The sequence below is a fragment of the Trichomonas vaginalis genome, chromosome III (genome assembly GCF_026262505.1).
Source record: "Trichomonas vaginalis G3 chromosome III, whole genome shotgun sequence".
NCBI lineage: Eukaryota > Parabasalia > Trichomonadida > Trichomonadidae > Trichomonas > Trichomonas vaginalis.
The window spans coordinates 25,926,639-25,944,534 of record NC_067205.1 but is presented as its reverse complement, the minus strand read 5'-3'; the positions used below and the strand labels follow the sequence as shown (position 1 = coordinate 25,944,534).

The following is a 17,896-nucleotide window of genomic DNA, read 5'->3' as shown; positions in this document are numbered from 1 at the left end:
CATAAATGCCTTCCTCATTAATCCCACTATGTTGTCAAAATGTCATGTTGTCATCATTTTTCAGAGAAGTTAAATAACCTGGTAGCACATGGTAACATGGTAGCACTGAAAAAATTAAATTTGGATTGAGTTTAAAAATTCATCTTTATTAAATTCATCTCTTCCAATCAATTTATTTATTCTATTAAATTCTTTTATTTTTGCTTCACTCAGTTTAAGGATTGAACGGTAAGTTTCTAATTTTTCGATTATTTCTTTCCTCTCTTTATCGTTTTCAGCCCCACCACATTGCGGCTTCTTTTTGTAATATAGGGTGTCCAAAGGTGCGTTTAGCACAGCGCTCTATATGAGACTATTAAAGGAGATATATGCTGATTATAAATATATAATAAAAAATATGAATATATGTATATGATGAGTATGTTGTATTTTGGCGCCATGCCGGGATATAAAATGAATTTTGAGACAAGAGGCGGTTTCGCGGGAAATTTTGGCGGGATTTTTTTCATTTTTTTAATGAATCATAAAGAAAACATCCTCGCTCTTGCAAAAAAATGCAAAGACTGTAAAAAAATCTACGAGACATTGGTAAAATGCTTCGGTATGGATGCTCCTAGCTATTCCACTGTAACGTATCATGTTAGGATGTATCACTTCATGAACAAAAAGGCGCCCATCATAAAAATTGACAAAAAATCGCCGGATCAAAGAAAAATCAAAGCAATTCTTCAAGCGCTAGATGAAGACCCAAGAGCATCACTCAGAAGGATAGAGGAGATGACAAAGATACCACGTACAACAGTCAGTTATTATCTGCACAATTATTTGAACTACAAACTAGCGTATACACGTTGGGTTCCGCACAACCTTAATTCAGTTCAAAAAAAATCTAGAGTCCAATCTTCGAAAGAGCTCCTCTCTATATTGGGTGCGTATCAATCCAAGAAGTTTCGCTTTTTAGTAACAGGGGACGAGTCTTGGTTTCAATATGCAACAGAAGCCAAAATCATGTGGATCCCGAAGGATGAAAATCCGCAAACATTCCCGAAGAAAAAAATTGACACACCAATGATGATGTTGTCGGTTTTTTGGGGCGTGAATGGCATCATCGCAATTGATATTCTTCAAAAACCTAATACGATGAATGCTCAGTATCTAATTGACAATGTTCTTACTCAAATTATCAATTCTGATGAGTTTGAGAAATCCAAACAACAAAAACAAAAGTTTGCAATTCATTTTGATAATTCAAGAGTTCACAAAAGTCATAAGGTAATGAATTACTTGTTGGAAAACAATGTCAAAGTTGTTCCAAACCCAATTTATTCACCTGATATTGCACCCTCTGACTTTTATTTATTCGGCACGCTAAAAAAGAGAGCTGAAGGACGCGAATTCGCGAGTCCAGATGATCTTGAAAATTTTGTAAGAGAGCAATTTGAGCAATTTTCTCATGATGATTTAAAGCGTGTTTTTCAAGCCTGGATCGATCGCTGCGAACGCGTGATTGAATCCAATGGTGATTATATTTAAATAAACTTTATATATATGTAACTTGTTTATTTCTATTCGCAGTATTCAGGTTTGTGCTAAACACACCTTTGGACACCCTATAGCATATTTTTGATTTAATTTTGTTTAGTTTCTTTTTATATTCATCATCTAGACTCTTGGCTGTTATATACGAAAACGATAAAAACGGCTTGACAGAAAGGTGATAACTTTACGTGTCAAAAATAGAAAAAGTGACATTTTATTCGTAATATTAAAATGAATCATCATAATTTTCTTGATATTCTTCTTCATAATTTACTTCGTATTCTTCTTCTTCATTACTATCTTCTTCTATTTCAACCTGATTCGCCTTATTTTCTTCTTCTTCAACTTCCTCGCCTTCTTTTTCCCATTCATCTTCTTCGATTCCTTGGAGCTCTGGCATCTCATTGGCCACAAGTGAACCTGGAAGAAAATCTTGAGAGACTCCATCCACAATCCATTTTGCCGGCATTCCCCTCTTCCAAATTGGAAGTTTCTTCCCCATTTCAGATGGGCTATAGTGAATTTGTTTTCCATTCACATAATGAGTTGGTAATGCTAGATGAGGTTTAGCATTATAGTACTCAACCCATTGTTGAATCTTTGCCCATGACAACTCTCTGCTCTCTATGTTAGGCCACAAGCGCTCGATTTTCCCATTTTGGTATGGGCAATGGGGGACAATATATACATTATTGATCCCCCGAACCCTCATAGCCTTTAGGAACTCGCCTTTATTCTCGCCGCCATTATCGGACCAAATTGTATGTGGTGGTCCATAACGGGCTATTGCTCTCTTAATTACTTTCACTGTTTGGCTAGCATGTTTTGACGAAAGATGGTGCCATTCTATGATGAGCCTTGTGCAGTCATCAATCACAGCATAAAGAATCTGACTTCTCTTTTTGCCAAGAAAGTGGATATCAACGTGCCATATTTGGTTAGGAAAGGCAGCTAAGTATCTTGTCTTTCCTTTTGGCCGATAGGGTCCCCTTGGACGTGCCAAGCCTAGCTCTCTAAAAGCTCTTTCTACCATATGTCTTGAGGGGGGATGTAGAAGAGGGTTTATAAGATATTTAATGTTCCTCAGCTCAGATGGAAATGATAATGGAGACTCTTCAATCATAAGTCCGGAAGGAATTGTGGAAGAAATTTGATTCAGGGGCTTAAAACGTTCAATAGCGGAGAACCATGCTTGGGTAGGCGTTGGCTGTGGAACAATACCCGTCTTCATGTCCAAAAATGCCTCAAAATGAGATTTGGCATATTCAATATCTTTATTTATTTGGTTATAGGCGGAGATTATTCCAAGATGGCCATGCTGCTCAATTAGGTTTCTAATAGTTACCTTAAGATCTTTTGGTACATTAACTTTGGGTCTCCCGCGCTTAAGGGGAATAGACACAGATGGGTGAGGCTGAGGCTGAGTATTGGCAGAGAGCTGTTGCTGTGGGGGAGTGTTGGCAGAGAGCTGGCGTTGTGTCTGGGTGTTGGCAGAGAGTTGTTGCTGTGGAAGAGAGTTGGCCGAGAGCTGGCGTTGTGTCTGGGTGTTGGCAGAGAGTTGTTGCTGTGGGGGAGTGTTGGCAGAGAGCTGGCGTTGTGTCTGGGTGTTGGCAGAGAGTTGTTGCTGTGGGGGAGTGTTGGCCGAGAGCTGGCGTTGTGTCTGGGTGTTGGCAGAGAGTTGTTGCTGTGGAAGAGAGTTGGCCGAGAGCTGGCGTTGTGTCTGGGTGTTGGCAGAGAGTTGTTGCTGTGGAAGAGAGTTGGCCGAGAGCTGGCGTTGTGGGGAGTGCTGGCAGAGAGTTGTTGCTGTGGAAGAGAGTTGGCCGAGAGCTGGCGTTGTGGGGAGTGCTGGCAGAGAGTTGTGGCTGTGGGGGAGTGTTGGTACTGCTGGCTAATGAAAGCTGGCGTTGAAGAGGAGCGTTGGCAGAGAGCTGGCGTTGTGGCGGGGTGTTGGCAGAAAGTGGGCTTTGTAGAGGAGCATTGGCTGTTGAGAGCTGTTGCTGTGGAACAGAGTTGGTAGTGCTGGCTGATGAAAGCTGGCGTTGTAGAGGAGTGCTGGCTGATGAGGGTTCTTTCTGTATACGAGAGTCGTTTGAACTTTGTAATATCAAATAATCGGTAAGGAGAGTGTCATCTCTGTGTTTCAAAATGGATGAACACTCGTAGAGTCGATTATTATATTTATTGTAGAAAGTAGTAAACTCTTGAAGTTTGTATGTATGATGTAAGTACTCTTCAATAGTAATTAGTCTATTACATAAGAGAGCTTTGTAAAATGTTATCTTGTTAATTGATGAACGAATAGTGTTGTTGACTAATGGAACATTTGTGAGAACAATGGCTAACGGTGTGCGCCTTTGAATCTGTGCTAGAGCTGTTTCAAGCCAAGCTGAATCAACTAAGGTGTACAAATTCATTTTAAACAAATTTGAAATGAAATAATTTGTGAGAATTTGAGAATAATTTAATTATTTCAGAAGTCTATATTGAAAAAATATTCTTAACAAAATTAATTTAAATGGTTCAGAAAATAAAAAATTAAAATTAATGGAAAAAACATGATTAGGAATAATTAACAATAATAAATATCATGGTTTTGGATTATTTAAACAGCTATAAAAGAACGAATTTTACAAATTACGATTAAAAAAATTATTGAAAAATAATGAAGAGGATAAGGATTTGAATCGAAAATTAAAAGGATGATTATGTGTCAAATTAAATTAAAATAAAAATTTTAGAAGATTTAGACAAGAAATAGTGCAAAGAATTAGAATTAACATAAAAATCGAAAATTTAATAAAGGAGAGATAAAATTATTGTAGTATTCAATTGAAAAATTTTATAAAATAAGGAATATTGGTAAACAAATAAGTTTCATCTAAAAAAAGGAAAATAAAATATAAAAATTGAAATAAAAACAGAAATATAAAATATTTTTAAAATGCAAAAAAGTTTCATACTAATCGTTTTTGTATAATATTTATCATTGAAAGATTATTGAAAGATATTTTGAAAGAAATCGAAAGAGTTAAGAAATATTGAGAAGGAGGACAATTGAATGAATTTTTGGCCGATTGTGCTATGCAAAGTTGATGATAATTGCAGGAAATTTTGAGATTTTCGAGGTTTTGGAGGGTGGGAGTACTATTATATGTAATAGTATCTCACACCCTCCAATTCATCCTATGGCGTCGAGAAAATTTTGGTGAAATGTCGTCGCATTTCACCAAAATTTCTCGGCGCCATATAGAGAACTAGAGTCTGCGAGGTACTGATTCTATCTATGTACCTGGCAGACCCTAGTTCTCAGCCAAAATGGCTAAAAATTGCTCGCAATTGTTTGCCATGTAAACTGTCACTTTTTGAGGAGATTTGACATTCTGTCAAATCTCCTTTTTTCGTATATAAGATGGCTGCTTCATTGTCACTCATTTTTTACGAAATAAAAAAATTAAATATTATTTAAATATAATGGAGTAATAAAATAAATCGGAATTTCTATTAATTTATTGTCAACTTCAACTAATACATTACCGTTAATGTATCTAACAAATTCAGCTATTGTATCAAATCTTCGTCTTCTTTTTGTCATTGATTTATCAGTTTTTCCATAATCGAGATGAATCAAAACTTTATTCCCTTGTTTAAAATTCATGAGCCCCGAATTAATTTGTTCACGTTTAACATCATTTAACCTTTCCATTTGCTTTCTAGTATATTCCCATTCTTTTGAAATATCATTTTTCATTTCCACTGGTTTCATGTTTATAGTTCTATGCCATGTATTATTGTAATAATATACTAACTGCTGTATGATGGAGTCATGATTTCCATCCCAGTATATCTGACCGTTAACCCCTAACGCATCTCTAAGAGTTCTCATTACCGCATCAACTATTTTATTATGAAACGTATATGGAGAGGATGAAAAGTAAAAATTAATTTGTGGGAAATAATGAGCCATAGCTGCCTGAAATCCTTTATCACCATCACCCCTTATATTATCTACCCTTTCATGATCTAGTAAGTATTGAATAGCTCTTCTTGTTTCCTGTTCTGTTTTCCCTTTCACCGGAATGCAATATAAATATCTGGTGTTAATGTTAATGGCAAATAAATAAGTAACATTTCCTTTTGAATATTCTAAATGATCGATTTCGTATGAATATGGATATGGTGCAAATGAAGGGCGACCAAATTTTTCCTTTAACGGTTGAATTTTTGGGTCAGTTGGTTTATTTAATATCTTGAAATCCCTTTTAAAATCTTTTTGCTTCTTTAATGTTTGAAATGGATATAATAAAGTGAATGATGAAGGATTAACTGAAGGAGGTTTTGGTATTGCAAGTGATTTAATTTTATCTGCTTTGATTTTGGATGATGAAGTTTTGGATTTCATTCCTCCCTTCATTAATTCCGGATGTATTTTATTCATTTGTTTTAAATATGCTGTATATAAAGGTTTGATATACTTTCCCGCTTCGAGTTTATGTTGAAGGATGAATTCCAAAAGTTGATCTTCATTTAAAACTTGGGTTGAACATGGTTTAACTAATGAATCATAAATTAAAGCTTGTGCTTCATTTATGATCTGAAGGACCTGGGTGTTTTGCACCTTTTGTTTTTGTTCCCTTGATTTTTGCGGCTCAGGATTATATAAATTATATAATTCATCAATATCTTCTTCTGTTAATACTTTATTTTTGAAATCTTTCAATTGTTTAAGTTGTGATTTAGTTTTTCCCTTTACATATTCATTATTTTTAATTTTGTCTTTAATTTTAGAAATTATTTTATCATGATATTTCAAAAATTCATTTTCATAATACGGATAATAATAATCCATATCATCACCCGTTATATTTTCATCATATTTTTGGAGATATGCTTTTAAATCATAATAAGTAAGAAAATTTTGATTAAATACTAAATCATCAATTAATTTTTTAACTCTATGGTATTCATTTATATAAAAATAAAATAAGTGTTTTAAGGGTGCATAGTATCAAAACCATTATTTACATATTGAATCACATCATTCGACAGTTCCTTTTGTCTCTTCTGTGGTATTTCATTAAAAATACAATTTAAAATTGTATTAAATAAATGGCATACAACATCCATTTTCACAACATACAGCCTTAGTGTGTGCTCCTGTTAATGCAGTCTTACCGATTGTTAAGCGAGTCATTGACCCGTTTTTAAGTTGTAAATTAATATTCTGACCATCAAATATCACTTTATCATTTATTATATCCAAATAATTTTTAGGTGTTAATTGTTTATTTTGTCGTAAACTAACACCTTTCATTTTTTATGCAATCTTTTTAAAATCACTTCCATCAATTGAACCGTTGAATGATGTATAACACTTGGGGCATAAAGCAACCATGTTATCCCCTTGTTTCTCAATTGCTAAACCCAATAACTTCTTCTCATGTGCTTTTTCTTCATCTTTATTCTTTAATTTAGGTTTAAATTTCTCATCAAAACAGAAGAAATCAAAAGGTGCGAATTTGAAAATGTTTTTATCATAAAATTGTTTATCGGTAACAATCGCCTGAAATGCTTGAGTGTTAGAAAGATTTGGATTGCCAGCGATTGCCCAATAAGATGAATCAGTATCACCTTCAATGAAATGAAAACGATTAACATCCATGCATTTATACATAAAATCATAAATGAAAACCAAATACCAGTATTTAGCATTATCTAAAGTGAAGAATGCCTCTTGTAAACATGTTTCACATCTATAAAATCTATCTTTGAGCATCATTTGATATGTATCTTCACCTATTTCTCTTATGTTTTTAAACTTATTTGCCATACATGCAACGCGTGCCTTCTGTGCATTCATTATTTTAGTCTTTGTGTAATTTTGTGTATTCATTGCATCGTAACCATATGATCCATTAAGTGAAATCTTGCAAAATAAACTTTTTCCTTTATTTTCTTCTAATTCAGCCTTTTGTCTTTCGTTCATAAATTCGTTCGCAAATTCATTAAAACATGTGTTTTTCGTAAATGTTAAAATTGATTGAATATCATCAATGATAAAATGAAATCTGTCGATTAGATACCAAAGATAATAAGAAGAAAATGGTTGATATTGGTTGTGTGTTGATGCTAACTGAGTTAATTTTCTCTGTTTCTGGTCAACTGGTAGATTGTTTGATTTCATGTAATTATACATAAAACTGCCAATTGTTTTTTCATCTGTGATAATATCTAAGTTTCTTATTATTGGTAAAAAGTTTATGTAATCATTAATGTATTTTTCATCAATGTGACCCTTTACTTCAGCCACGAATAAAGTATTTTTCTTTCTAATTATTCCTAATGCTTTTGCTTTCTTTGTTGCTGTATCACAAATGATAACACCATTCAATCTTCCCGGCATATACATTTTATGGTCAGTATATTGAATGAAATCATGAGGATTAGATGAAAATGATGAAGGATATAATGAATTAAAATCAACACCAACGAAATGAGTCATAATGTTGGTGGTGTCCTCATTTGATACAGTTTTAGTTTCTGGACTATATGAAAGTTTATTAATGCGTGTGATTCCTTTAAGATTTACTCTATGTTGAACATTTGATAAACCACCAGTAATTCCATTACGGAGAATGTGATAAGCTTCAACTGAATCTAAAGTCATTGGTAAATTATTTTTTAATGCATAATTTCTTAAATTGATTCTTAAACGTTGAACATCTTCATCTTTATTTGATTTTACGACATTGCAATAACAACACATTAACTGACAATTTTCTTTGGTATGTGGTTTTTCATTATCGATTCTATCCAATGTTGGTTTATTTGCATATGTAAACGCTTTACCACACATTTTGCATTTAGATGAAAGGATTAAATCGTGATAGTATTGAAAATCATCCATTGAAACATTATTTTTAGTATCCCTTTTTGCTTTTTCATCTTGTTTCTTATATGATTCAATTTTATATTTCCAATACTTTTTCGTTAATTCAAAACTCGATTCTATCTCTTCCTCAGGATATTTTTCATTAGGATTAAAGTCTTTATATGCTAAAGCGTAACGAATCATTGAAGCATTCGATGATAAAGAAAGATTATGAAGCGTGTCAATTTTATAAACAAATGTTTCTTCAATAATTTTATCAATTGGGTCAATCATAATTTCAACATCTTTATTGCAATAATGAATAAATATTCTAATCTATTCTTAAAATTTTTAGCATCATTGAGATATTATTATAATCACTATCTGATATAGTTTCTTGAGTTAATGCTGAATAAAATGAATCTTTCGTGAATGGTTCCTCTTTATATAATTCTTCTTCGTAATTCTCCCATGTGATGAATTGATAAGGGAAAAAGGATTTAACACGTGATTTATTGTTTCCGAAATCTTGAGTGAATTGATCTAATGTCCCACCCGCTATATAATTTCTGATGTCAATAAATCTCAATTCATATGGAACGTTTGTTTTCTTTACAATGATTTGCTTAAATTGTGAAGATGAACCCAACATTGATTTTATTTTCCATTTTGCAGTGTTTAAATCACGAAGAATTAAATTTAAATCAAACTTTCCCGAATTAAAACCTATGATATTCACTTTATTGAATTCCTCATCTAGAAGTTCTTTAAATGCTTCCTTCTGTTTTTCATTTAATGTATGAGACAAAGTCCCCACCGTTTGCGACTTCAATAATTCTTCATATTGTTCAATATTTGATTTAGCAACTAATGAACAGGTTGAAAATAAAAACTCAATCCAATCAGAAATAAAAGAATCACTTGAAGTTAAGCAAAAATTCCTCGTATATGTTTTATCATTTAATTTAACTGTTGATGATACCATGAATGGTTTTAAGTAAGCGTTCAAAGTTGCACACTCAGAAAGTTGTAATTCTTCTTTAGTCTCTAATGTTTCGAAATCAAAAGTAATATAATATCTTGTCGGTTTATAATATTCCTGCAAATTATGAGCTAATAACCACTGATATATCTTTTATTTCGTAATATGTGGTGCATATGGTTGCTGGGTTTTTTGCAATTGAACGTCTTGAATTAATATTCCATTATTTTCTTTACATTTCTCACAATGCTTTAAAAATCTTCTTTGGTTTTTCCTTTCTGGATCATCACGGATAGAATAAACTTCTTCTTTACAATATGGACAAACTTTATAGCCGGTGAGTGCTTCAACGTCTGTTATTCTGTCAGCGTGAAGTTTTCCACATGGACTCTGTGTTAATAAAATATTTACTGTTTCAAATTCTGGATCTATCATTATTGAATCCACTAATGGAAAGTCTACCTTATTTATGTCCACGTCTTCTGGTTGAGGATCACAATAATAGAAATCAATATTAACATTTAACATTCTCGCTAATCTCTCACTTTCTGATGAAATGTCAAACCCTTCATATGCATCTATTGCTTCATTTAAATAGCTTCTACGAGTTTTAGGATTAACACCATCAGGAATGTTATAGAAGCGTTTAAATAACCTTCTACCTTCTGCTCTAATTTGATTATCATTCATTTTAGCTGTTCCGTTTTTGTTCATTTATGTAAGAATAAAAAATTAAAAAATAAAGTTTATTTTTTAAAGCCCATAAAATGAATTAAGAATACATAAATTTTTATCATCCGCGACGTGACGAATACATTTTAATTTACTCAAGAATGCGTACCCTGATACATTAAATCTAATTCCTGTCTTATTTAATTTCACAACTTTGAAAAGGAATGTATGAATAGCTATAAAATGATGAGAAGATGTTTTATGGGTTGCTTCCATTTTTTCTGAAATAAATGAATAAATATAATGCTTATAAGTTTTTATATCTTTTATGTTCTTAATAACGAATGGTATAGACCTTTCAACTTCGTCTTCCTTCGGTGCTGTTCTTTCATATGAAACATTATTGGTATCTTCAATAATGAAACCACAATCACACAAAAATTTATAGGTTCCAATGGTTTCTTTTGATATTTTATCTAATAAATCAAAAACTTTATCAACACCTGTGCATTTATTTAAATAATAATTTGTGTAAATATCATGATCTTCTTTCTTAATCGTATTAGTTGCATATGTCACGTTTTTAAGAGCTTTTTTGAATTTCTCAGAATCGAGAGGGGGTGAAAGTAAGATACAAGGGTATTTTTCATTATCAATAAATTGTAACTTATGTTTACGAATAAATTTAATACCTTCTTCTGAAAGTGTTTCATCTATTTCACCATCTAATAAATTTTGTGTTGATTCTGAGACATAATTTTTATATCTTTCTTCATGAGATTTCTGTACTTCTGAAGCTGGGATATTCATTAAACCCTCTACTTCATTTTCATTATATTTTTCAACTTCTCTTAATTCCTTAATTTTTTCATCTATTTCATCTCTTATTTTTTCCAGTCTTTCAATTTCATTATATTCATCATCTTTAATCCGTTCTTCATAATATTCAGGGAAAACATCAGGTTCTTTAGGTTTTTCTTCTTTTTTAGATGTGGGATATAAGAAATTTATAACATCATCTTTATTCATTTTTCCATCATAACCAAATTCATTTAAAAACTCGGCAAATTTTTTACAATTTCTTAAATAATATTTATTAACTTCATAACCCGCCTCCTCTAATATACCCTTTATTTCCTCGTTTGTGAATCCTAAATTTTTAACATTGTTAGTTTTGACGCTCATTTCATACATAATAAAAAATAAATTATTCAAAAATGCAAGACATGAATTTTTCTCATTTATTTTACTCATTTACGGTTTCATTGATTCCATTCAGGATTTAAACATTGTTTAATTAATCGTGGAATATCTGACATCATCTATATATAACTTCTTTTATTTCATTATGTTTGGGCTGAGTGTAAATGTCTTACAATTTTGAAAATTTTTTAAATCTTGATTTATTCAAAAACGTAAGAATAAAAACCGTAAGAATCATACATTTATTACTTCATATGTTAAAAAAAATGATACAAAATCGTTCTATATTGTATGAATTCTTACGTTTACAAAAAAAGTCACACAACCCGTCATATATACTACTTTCCTCACTGATGGAGAATTTGAAAGGTGGAAGATGGTAAGTTGAATTTTTATATATCAATATACGTATTATTGTGGAAGTTTTTTCGGTAATGATATTGTTTAAGGTAAAAATTGTGAAGTTTACAAAGCCGAAAACTGTTCCGGTGAACCTTTTTTATTGAAAATTAAAATGTCTTTTCAATTTGTATTGATCCGAAGACTGAGTGATTTCGATATGTTCAATTACCTCATTAAAAATTTCAAAGGGTTTTTTTGATCTAAATTCTGACAACAATAGGTTCATTTTTCAAAAATGTTTCTCAATCTTCTTCCCTTTATTTACATCGATTTGGGACGCAATGATTACCTTATTTATGGAAAAACAACATTTGATGTTCCAAAAGCTTTTTCCGTCGGAATTCTTCCGAATGAAACTGAAGGATTCACATTTGAAGACTCAGATAACAATATATAGGGTGTCCAAAGGTGCGTTTAGCACAACGCTCTATATGAGACTATTAAAGGAGATATATGCTGATTATAAATATATAATAAAAAATATGAATATATGTATATGATGAGTATGTTGTATTTTGGCGCCATGCCGGGATATAAAATGAATTTTGAGACAAGAGGCGGTTTCGCGGGAAATTTTGGCGGGATTTTTTTCATTTTTTTAATGAATCATAAAGAAAACATCCTCGCTCTTGCAAAAAAATGCAAAGACTGTAAAAAAATCTACGAGACATTGGTAAAATGCTTCGGTATGGATGCTCCTAGCTATTCCACTGTAACGTATCATGTTAGGATGTATCACTTCATGAACAAAAAGGCGCCCATCATAAAAATTGACAAAAAATCGCCGGATCAAAGAAAAATCAAAGCAATTCTTCAAGCGCTAGATGAAGACCCAAGAGCATCACTCAGAAGGATAGAGGAGATGACAAAGATACCACGTACAACAGTCAGTTATTATCTGCACAATTATTTGAACTACAAACTAGCGTATACACGTTGGGTTCCGCACAACCTTAATTCAGTTCAAAAAAATCTAGAGTCCAATCTTCGAAAGAGCTCCTCTCTATATTGGGTGCGTATCAATCCAAGAAGTTTCGCTTTTTAGTAACAGGGGACGAGTCTTGGTTTCAATATGCAACAGAAGCCAAAATCATGTGGATCCCGAAGGATGAAAATCCGCAAACATTCCCGAAGAAAAAAATTGACACACCAATGATGATGTTGTCGGTTTTTTGGGGCGTGAATGGCATCATCGCAATTAATATTCTTCAAAAACCTAATACGATGAATGCTCAGTATCTAATTGACAATGTTCCTACTCAAATTATCAATTCTGATGAGTTTGAGAAATCCAAACAACAAAAACAAAAGTTTGCAATTCATTTTGATAATTCAAGAGTTCACAAAAGTCATAAGGTAATGAATTACTTGGTGGAAAACAATGTCAAAGTTGTTCCAAACCCAATTTATTCACCTGATATTGCACCCTCTGACTTTTATTTATTCGGCACGCTAAAAAAGAGAGCTGAAGGACGCGAATTCGCGAGTCCAGATGATCTTGAAAATTTTGTAAGAGAGCAATTTGAGCAATTTTCTCATGATGATTTAAAGCGTGTCTTTCAAGCCTGGATCGATCGCTGCGAACGCGTGATTGAATCCAATGGTGATTATATTTAAATAAACTTTATATATATGTAACTTGTTTATTTCTATTCGCAGTATTCAGGTTTGTGCTAAACACACCTTTGGACACCCTATATATACTGATTTCCCAATTATTTTAACTAGTTATTCGCATTTGATTATAACACCTTCACAAGAAACAAAAACTAAAAACATTTCAATTATTGCAGCTCCTATATACAAAGAATGCAAAAAGAGCCAGTTTGTCTTAGATGGTTTCATGATGACAAATGAAACAATTGGTTATTATGCAGAACCAATTTGTTACATTTTCATGAATCCGAATTTCGATAATATATCATTACAAGTAACTTCCAACACCACTGGTAATCGCTTAACTTATGGAACTGGTGAAAGTCCAGCACTGAGATATTACTATGAACCAATTAACGCTTCAACAGCCACACTCATGATTCAAGAACTTAGAATTAGATTGGTCCAAATGACTATGATAGACAGAAGTGTTTTTACTGTTGGCGATTTCGAAATTTCATTTAAAGATGAATATGAATTTCACATTCCTCCAAATTCTGTATTTGTTGCTCATACTATTAAAGGTTACACATTCGAATCTGATAAAGAACCTATTGCAGATGGTGTTTTCTTTGACAAAGATTCAAGATATTCAATTAAGGCCAAAAAGCCAGGAAACAACACAATCGTTGGTAGTGTTTCTGTTATCAACTCATATGTACCATGCACAGAGCTCAACGTTGAAATTGTCCGCAATGAAACTTCAACAATTTTCGGAGTGTTCGATACAGACTATACAATGGCCAAAGACTCCACCTTCTGCCATGTATTCACTTACCCAGTTCCTCGTCGTTACAAATTTGTAACTTCTGGAAGATATATTAAGTTCTTCATTACAACTCCTAATTCAACCTATGATATTTCAATATCAGATGGCACAGGCTATCCATACATTAATAAATCAGTTGTTTATTACCTAACTGTTGATAGTGACGTAAATCTTAAATCAGGTCTTGAACAAACAAACATTGTCACACCATACCATGATATTCCAGATTGCAGAGATGCAGAAATCCTGAAAATCTATGGAAAGATCCAAAGAAACCCTAAACCAACAGAATCCTTCAAATTACCTGACGGACCAGACAATGTCAACTACTTTAGTGGTACATATCAAATAAATATCCCTGCCGGAGGTACAAAACTCAAATTCCAGATAAATTCCATTGTCGTATTTCATAATGCTTATTCATTTAAAGCATTTCTTGACAATGATCCTGTTTTACACTACACAGGGAACTATGTTTTCAATTTCACTGATAAGGTTACTCATTTTGAAATCATTCCAGCGAAAAATCAAAGTTTAATTGGAAATATTTCAGTTTTATTCTATGACTACACATATCAGAACCCAGCAACAACTGCTGATGTTATTGTTGTTTCTCCTAATCACCCAATACCCTTCATAGTTACTAAATCAACTTATGAAGAAACTAATTTAACTTATGACAAACACCAAGTAGTTAAATTTAATGTCTTTGCATCATCAGCATTCTACTATACAAAAGAAGCAAGAAAATTGTATAATCACTCAGAATATATAGGGTGTCCAAAGGTGTGTTTAGCACAAACCTGAATACTGCGAATAGAAATAAACAAGTTACATATATATAAAGTTTATTTAAATATAATCACCATTGGATTCAATCACGCGTTCGCAGCGATCGATCCAGGCTTGAAAGACACGCTTTAAATCATCATGAGAAAATTGCTCAAATTGCTCTCTTACAAAATTTTCAAGATCATCTGGACTCGCGAATTCGCGTCCTTCAGCTCTCTTTTTTAGCGTGCCGAATAAATAAAAGTCAGAGGGTGCAATATCAGGTGAATAAATTGGGTTTGGAACAACTTTGACATTGTTTTCCACCAAGTAATTCATTACCTTATGACTTTTGTGAACTCTTGAATTATCAAAATGAATTGCAAACTTTTGTTTTTGTTGTTTGGATTTCTCAAACTCATCAGAATTGATAATTTGAGTAGGAACATTGTCAATTAGATACTGAGCATTCATCGTATTAGGTTTTTGAAGAATATTAATTGCGATGATGCCATTCACGCCCCAAAAAACCGACAACATCATCATTGGTGTGTCAATTTTTTTCTTCGGGAATGTTTGCGGATTTTCATCCTTCGGGATCCACATGATTTTGGCTTCTGTTGCATATTGAAACCAAGACTCGTCCCCTGTTACTAAAAGCGAAACTTCTTGGATTGATACGCACCCAATATAGAGAGGAGCTCTTTCGAAGATTGGACTCTAGATTTTTTTTGAACTGAATTAAGGTTGTGCGGAACCCAACGTGTATACGCTAGTTTGTAGTTCAAATAATTGTGCAGATAATAACTGACTGTTGTACGTGGTATCTTTGTCATCTCCTCTATCCTTCTGAGTGATGCTCTTGGGTCTTCATCTAGCGCTTGAAGAATTGCTTTGATTTTTCTTTGATCCGGCGATTTTTTGTCAATTTTTATGATGGGCGCCTTTTTGTTCATGAAGTGATACATCCTAACATGATACGTTACAGTGGAATAGCTAGGAGCATCCATACCGAAGCATTTTACCAATGTCTCGTAGATTTTTTTACAGTCTTTGCATTTTTTTGCAAGAGCGAGGATGTTTTCTTTATGATTCATTAAAAAAATGAAAAAAATCCCGCCAAAATTTCCCGCGAAACCGCCTCTTGTCTCAAAATTCATTTTATATCCCGGCATGGCGCCAAAATACAACATACTCATCATATACATATATTCATATTTTTTATTATATATTTATAATCAGCATATATCTCCTTTAATAGTCTCATATAGAGCGCTGTGCTAAACGCACCTTTGGACACCCTATAGATGGTATGGAAATAATTCAGAAGAACATGAATACAGATATTCTGAATTCGGAACAGTGACAACAAATGAGCCAGAAACTAATGAAATCAGTGGTTTGTTCCGTGGCGCTCTCTCTTACACAGATCTCAACAAGGCTCATTTTTATAGTTATTATATTCAGGACGTTTATACATATGGAAACAAATATTATCCACCTGATGATTACTACAACTATCCAAAATCTGAAATATCAGCTGGAGCTATTGTTGGAATTGTTTTTGCTACTATCATTGTTATTGCTGCTGTTGCTATTTTCATAGTCGTATGCATCAGAAGAAGAAGGAGGAGGAGTAATACAGATGTATCCTATTCTGAAGTAGTTTATTCTAATGAAAATGATGCTGCTCAAGAACAAATTTATGCGAAATATGATAGAGATGATTCAGCTCCTATTCCAAAAGCTGAGAAGCCAGCTCCAGCTAAAACTCCATCTTTGGAAACTCCATTGAATCCTAATTCGCCACCTCCACCTGTTTATATAATCGTCCAACCTGGACAACCAAGTCCGTCTCCAAATCCTTACACTTAATTAAATCATTTCGTGTATATCTTTAATTGTATACTTTTTCTATTTTGGAAGCTCATGAAATTCGTTCGCATGGGAAAAATTTTGAATTTTGATACAATATGTTATTATTTTGAATTACTAAGTCATTTTGGTTTTAAATCTACTTAAAAACTATGAGATATATGGAAACGTAAAGAATAATGTAATGTTAGAGATTCAGATTAAGCAATGGATGAATTATTGCAATTAAGTAATTGAAATGAGATTTTCAAGATATGTTACAAATTGATGTAGTTACCATTTGATTATTTTAAGTCAATTAAAATTAAAAGAATATGAAAAATGGTAAAATATAGAATCAAAATTGCATCGATATTATAGTCGCATATATCTTAATAATAATCTTATAAATTGAAAGGAGGATAACAGGCAAATTAAAAAGAAGAAAAAAAATCCGATGAATTCAAATTTAAAATAATAAATTAAATAAAAACATATATTAAACATATAATGTGTTTTGATTTTTTTTTAATTTTGTTCAATAAGTTTGAGAATTAATGATAATGATATTATTATACGATATGACAATTATTTGCTAGAAATTGAATGCGCCATCTGTATGAGTGGAAAATTAAATTATTTGTATTGGGCATATAGCATGCAATAATAATAATTCGAGTATCGAAATTGAGAACTTTATAAATGTTCTCAAAAAATAATGGTTTGATAAGATTATTTAAATTTTGACACATATTCAAAAGTAGATATATTGCTAATTTAAAAAGTCAATATTATATGCGGGTTATGGGCCCCTGATTCCAATTTTTATTTAGTAGCAGTTATTAGAAATATTGAACTTAAAAACATTAAAATATTATTGTATGTACTATTTTAATATTTTTATTTCGATAAAGCAATCAATGGCAATTTTTTCGTAAAATCCTATTCAAAAATTTAATTGAGAAGAATTCAAAAATTCAGAATGCTGTATAAAAAGATTATATCGGATGATCACCTAAGAATCATTCATATATTAATTTTATCCAAAATTTAAATGGATTTTCTGCGTGGCCAAAAATTTCGAAAATACATTTTTATTACAATTGTGATATATAAACCATGGGATATATGTTTTTTCTAAAAATAATTAAAATAATCGTTTCAATTTTTTTCGTTTTGC

At 32.2% G+C, this 17,896-nt stretch overlaps 5 protein-coding genes and 3 pseudogenes across 8 annotated transcripts, besides 6 other annotated features; 2 read left to right on the top strand and 6 right to left on the bottom strand.

Moving 5' to 3' along the window:
* The first annotated feature begins 309 nt into the window (after positions 1-309).
* Positions 310-1,613: a mobile genetic element.
* TVAGG3_0765750 (Mariner transposase) lies at positions 406-1,533 on the top strand (the record flags this gene model as incomplete). Its single annotated transcript, XM_051245799.1, has 1 exon — positions 406-1,533. One exon carries the CDS (start codon positions 406-408, stop codon positions 1,531-1,533), a length of 1,128 nt encoding a protein of 375 aa, XP_051092386.1.
* A 62-nt stretch (positions 1,614-1,675) lies between the features above and the next one.
* Positions 1,676-1,741: a mobile genetic element.
* A 34-nt stretch (positions 1,742-1,775) lies between these two features.
* Positions 1,776-2,762: a mobile genetic element.
* Positions 2,763-2,924: 162 nt separating this feature from the next.
* TVAGG3_0765710 (LP04239P family) lies at positions 2,925-3,953 on the bottom strand (the record flags this gene model as incomplete). The annotated part of the gene is made up of 1 exon (XM_001314896.1): positions 2,925-3,953. The coding sequence occupies one exon, from the start codon at positions 3,951-3,953 to the stop codon at positions 2,925-2,927; it is 1,029 nt and encodes a 342-aa protein (XP_001314931.1).
* Positions 3,954-5,059: 1,106 nt separating this feature from the next.
* Positions 5,060-11,283: a mobile genetic element.
* TVAGG3_0765700 (uncharacterized protein) lies at positions 5,341-6,385 on the bottom strand (the record flags this gene model as incomplete). The annotated part of the gene is made up of 1 exon (XM_051245798.1): positions 5,341-6,385. A coding segment is annotated over one exon (1,045 nt), but the record flags the coding sequence as incomplete, so codon positions are not given.
* TVAGG3_0765690 lies at positions 6,638-8,647 on the bottom strand (annotated as a pseudogene). Its single transcript has one exon. A coding segment is annotated over exon 1 (2,010 nt).
* On the bottom strand, positions 9,543-10,103 carry TVAGG3_0765680 (uncharacterized protein; the record flags this gene model as incomplete). Its single annotated transcript, XM_051245797.1, has 1 exon — positions 9,543-10,103. One exon carries the CDS (start codon positions 10,101-10,103, stop codon positions 9,543-9,545), a length of 561 nt encoding a protein of 186 aa, XP_051092384.1.
* Positions 10,143-11,255, bottom strand: TVAGG3_0765670 (uncharacterized protein; the record flags this gene model as incomplete). Its single annotated transcript, XM_051245796.1, has 1 exon — positions 10,143-11,255. One exon carries the CDS (start codon positions 11,253-11,255, stop codon positions 10,143-10,145), a length of 1,113 nt encoding a protein of 370 aa, XP_051092383.1.
* Positions 11,284-12,060: 777 nt separating the features above from the next.
* Positions 12,061-13,363: a mobile genetic element.
* On the top strand, positions 12,157-13,283 carry TVAGG3_0765650 (annotated as a pseudogene). The gene has a single exon. A coding segment is annotated over exon 1 (1,127 nt).
* Positions 13,364-14,863: 1,500 nt separating the features above from the next.
* Positions 14,864-16,166: a mobile genetic element.
* Positions 14,944-16,070, bottom strand: TVAGG3_0765630 (annotated as a pseudogene). Its single transcript has one exon. A coding segment is annotated over exon 1 (1,127 nt).
* Positions 16,167-17,896: the final 1,730 nt, after the last annotated feature.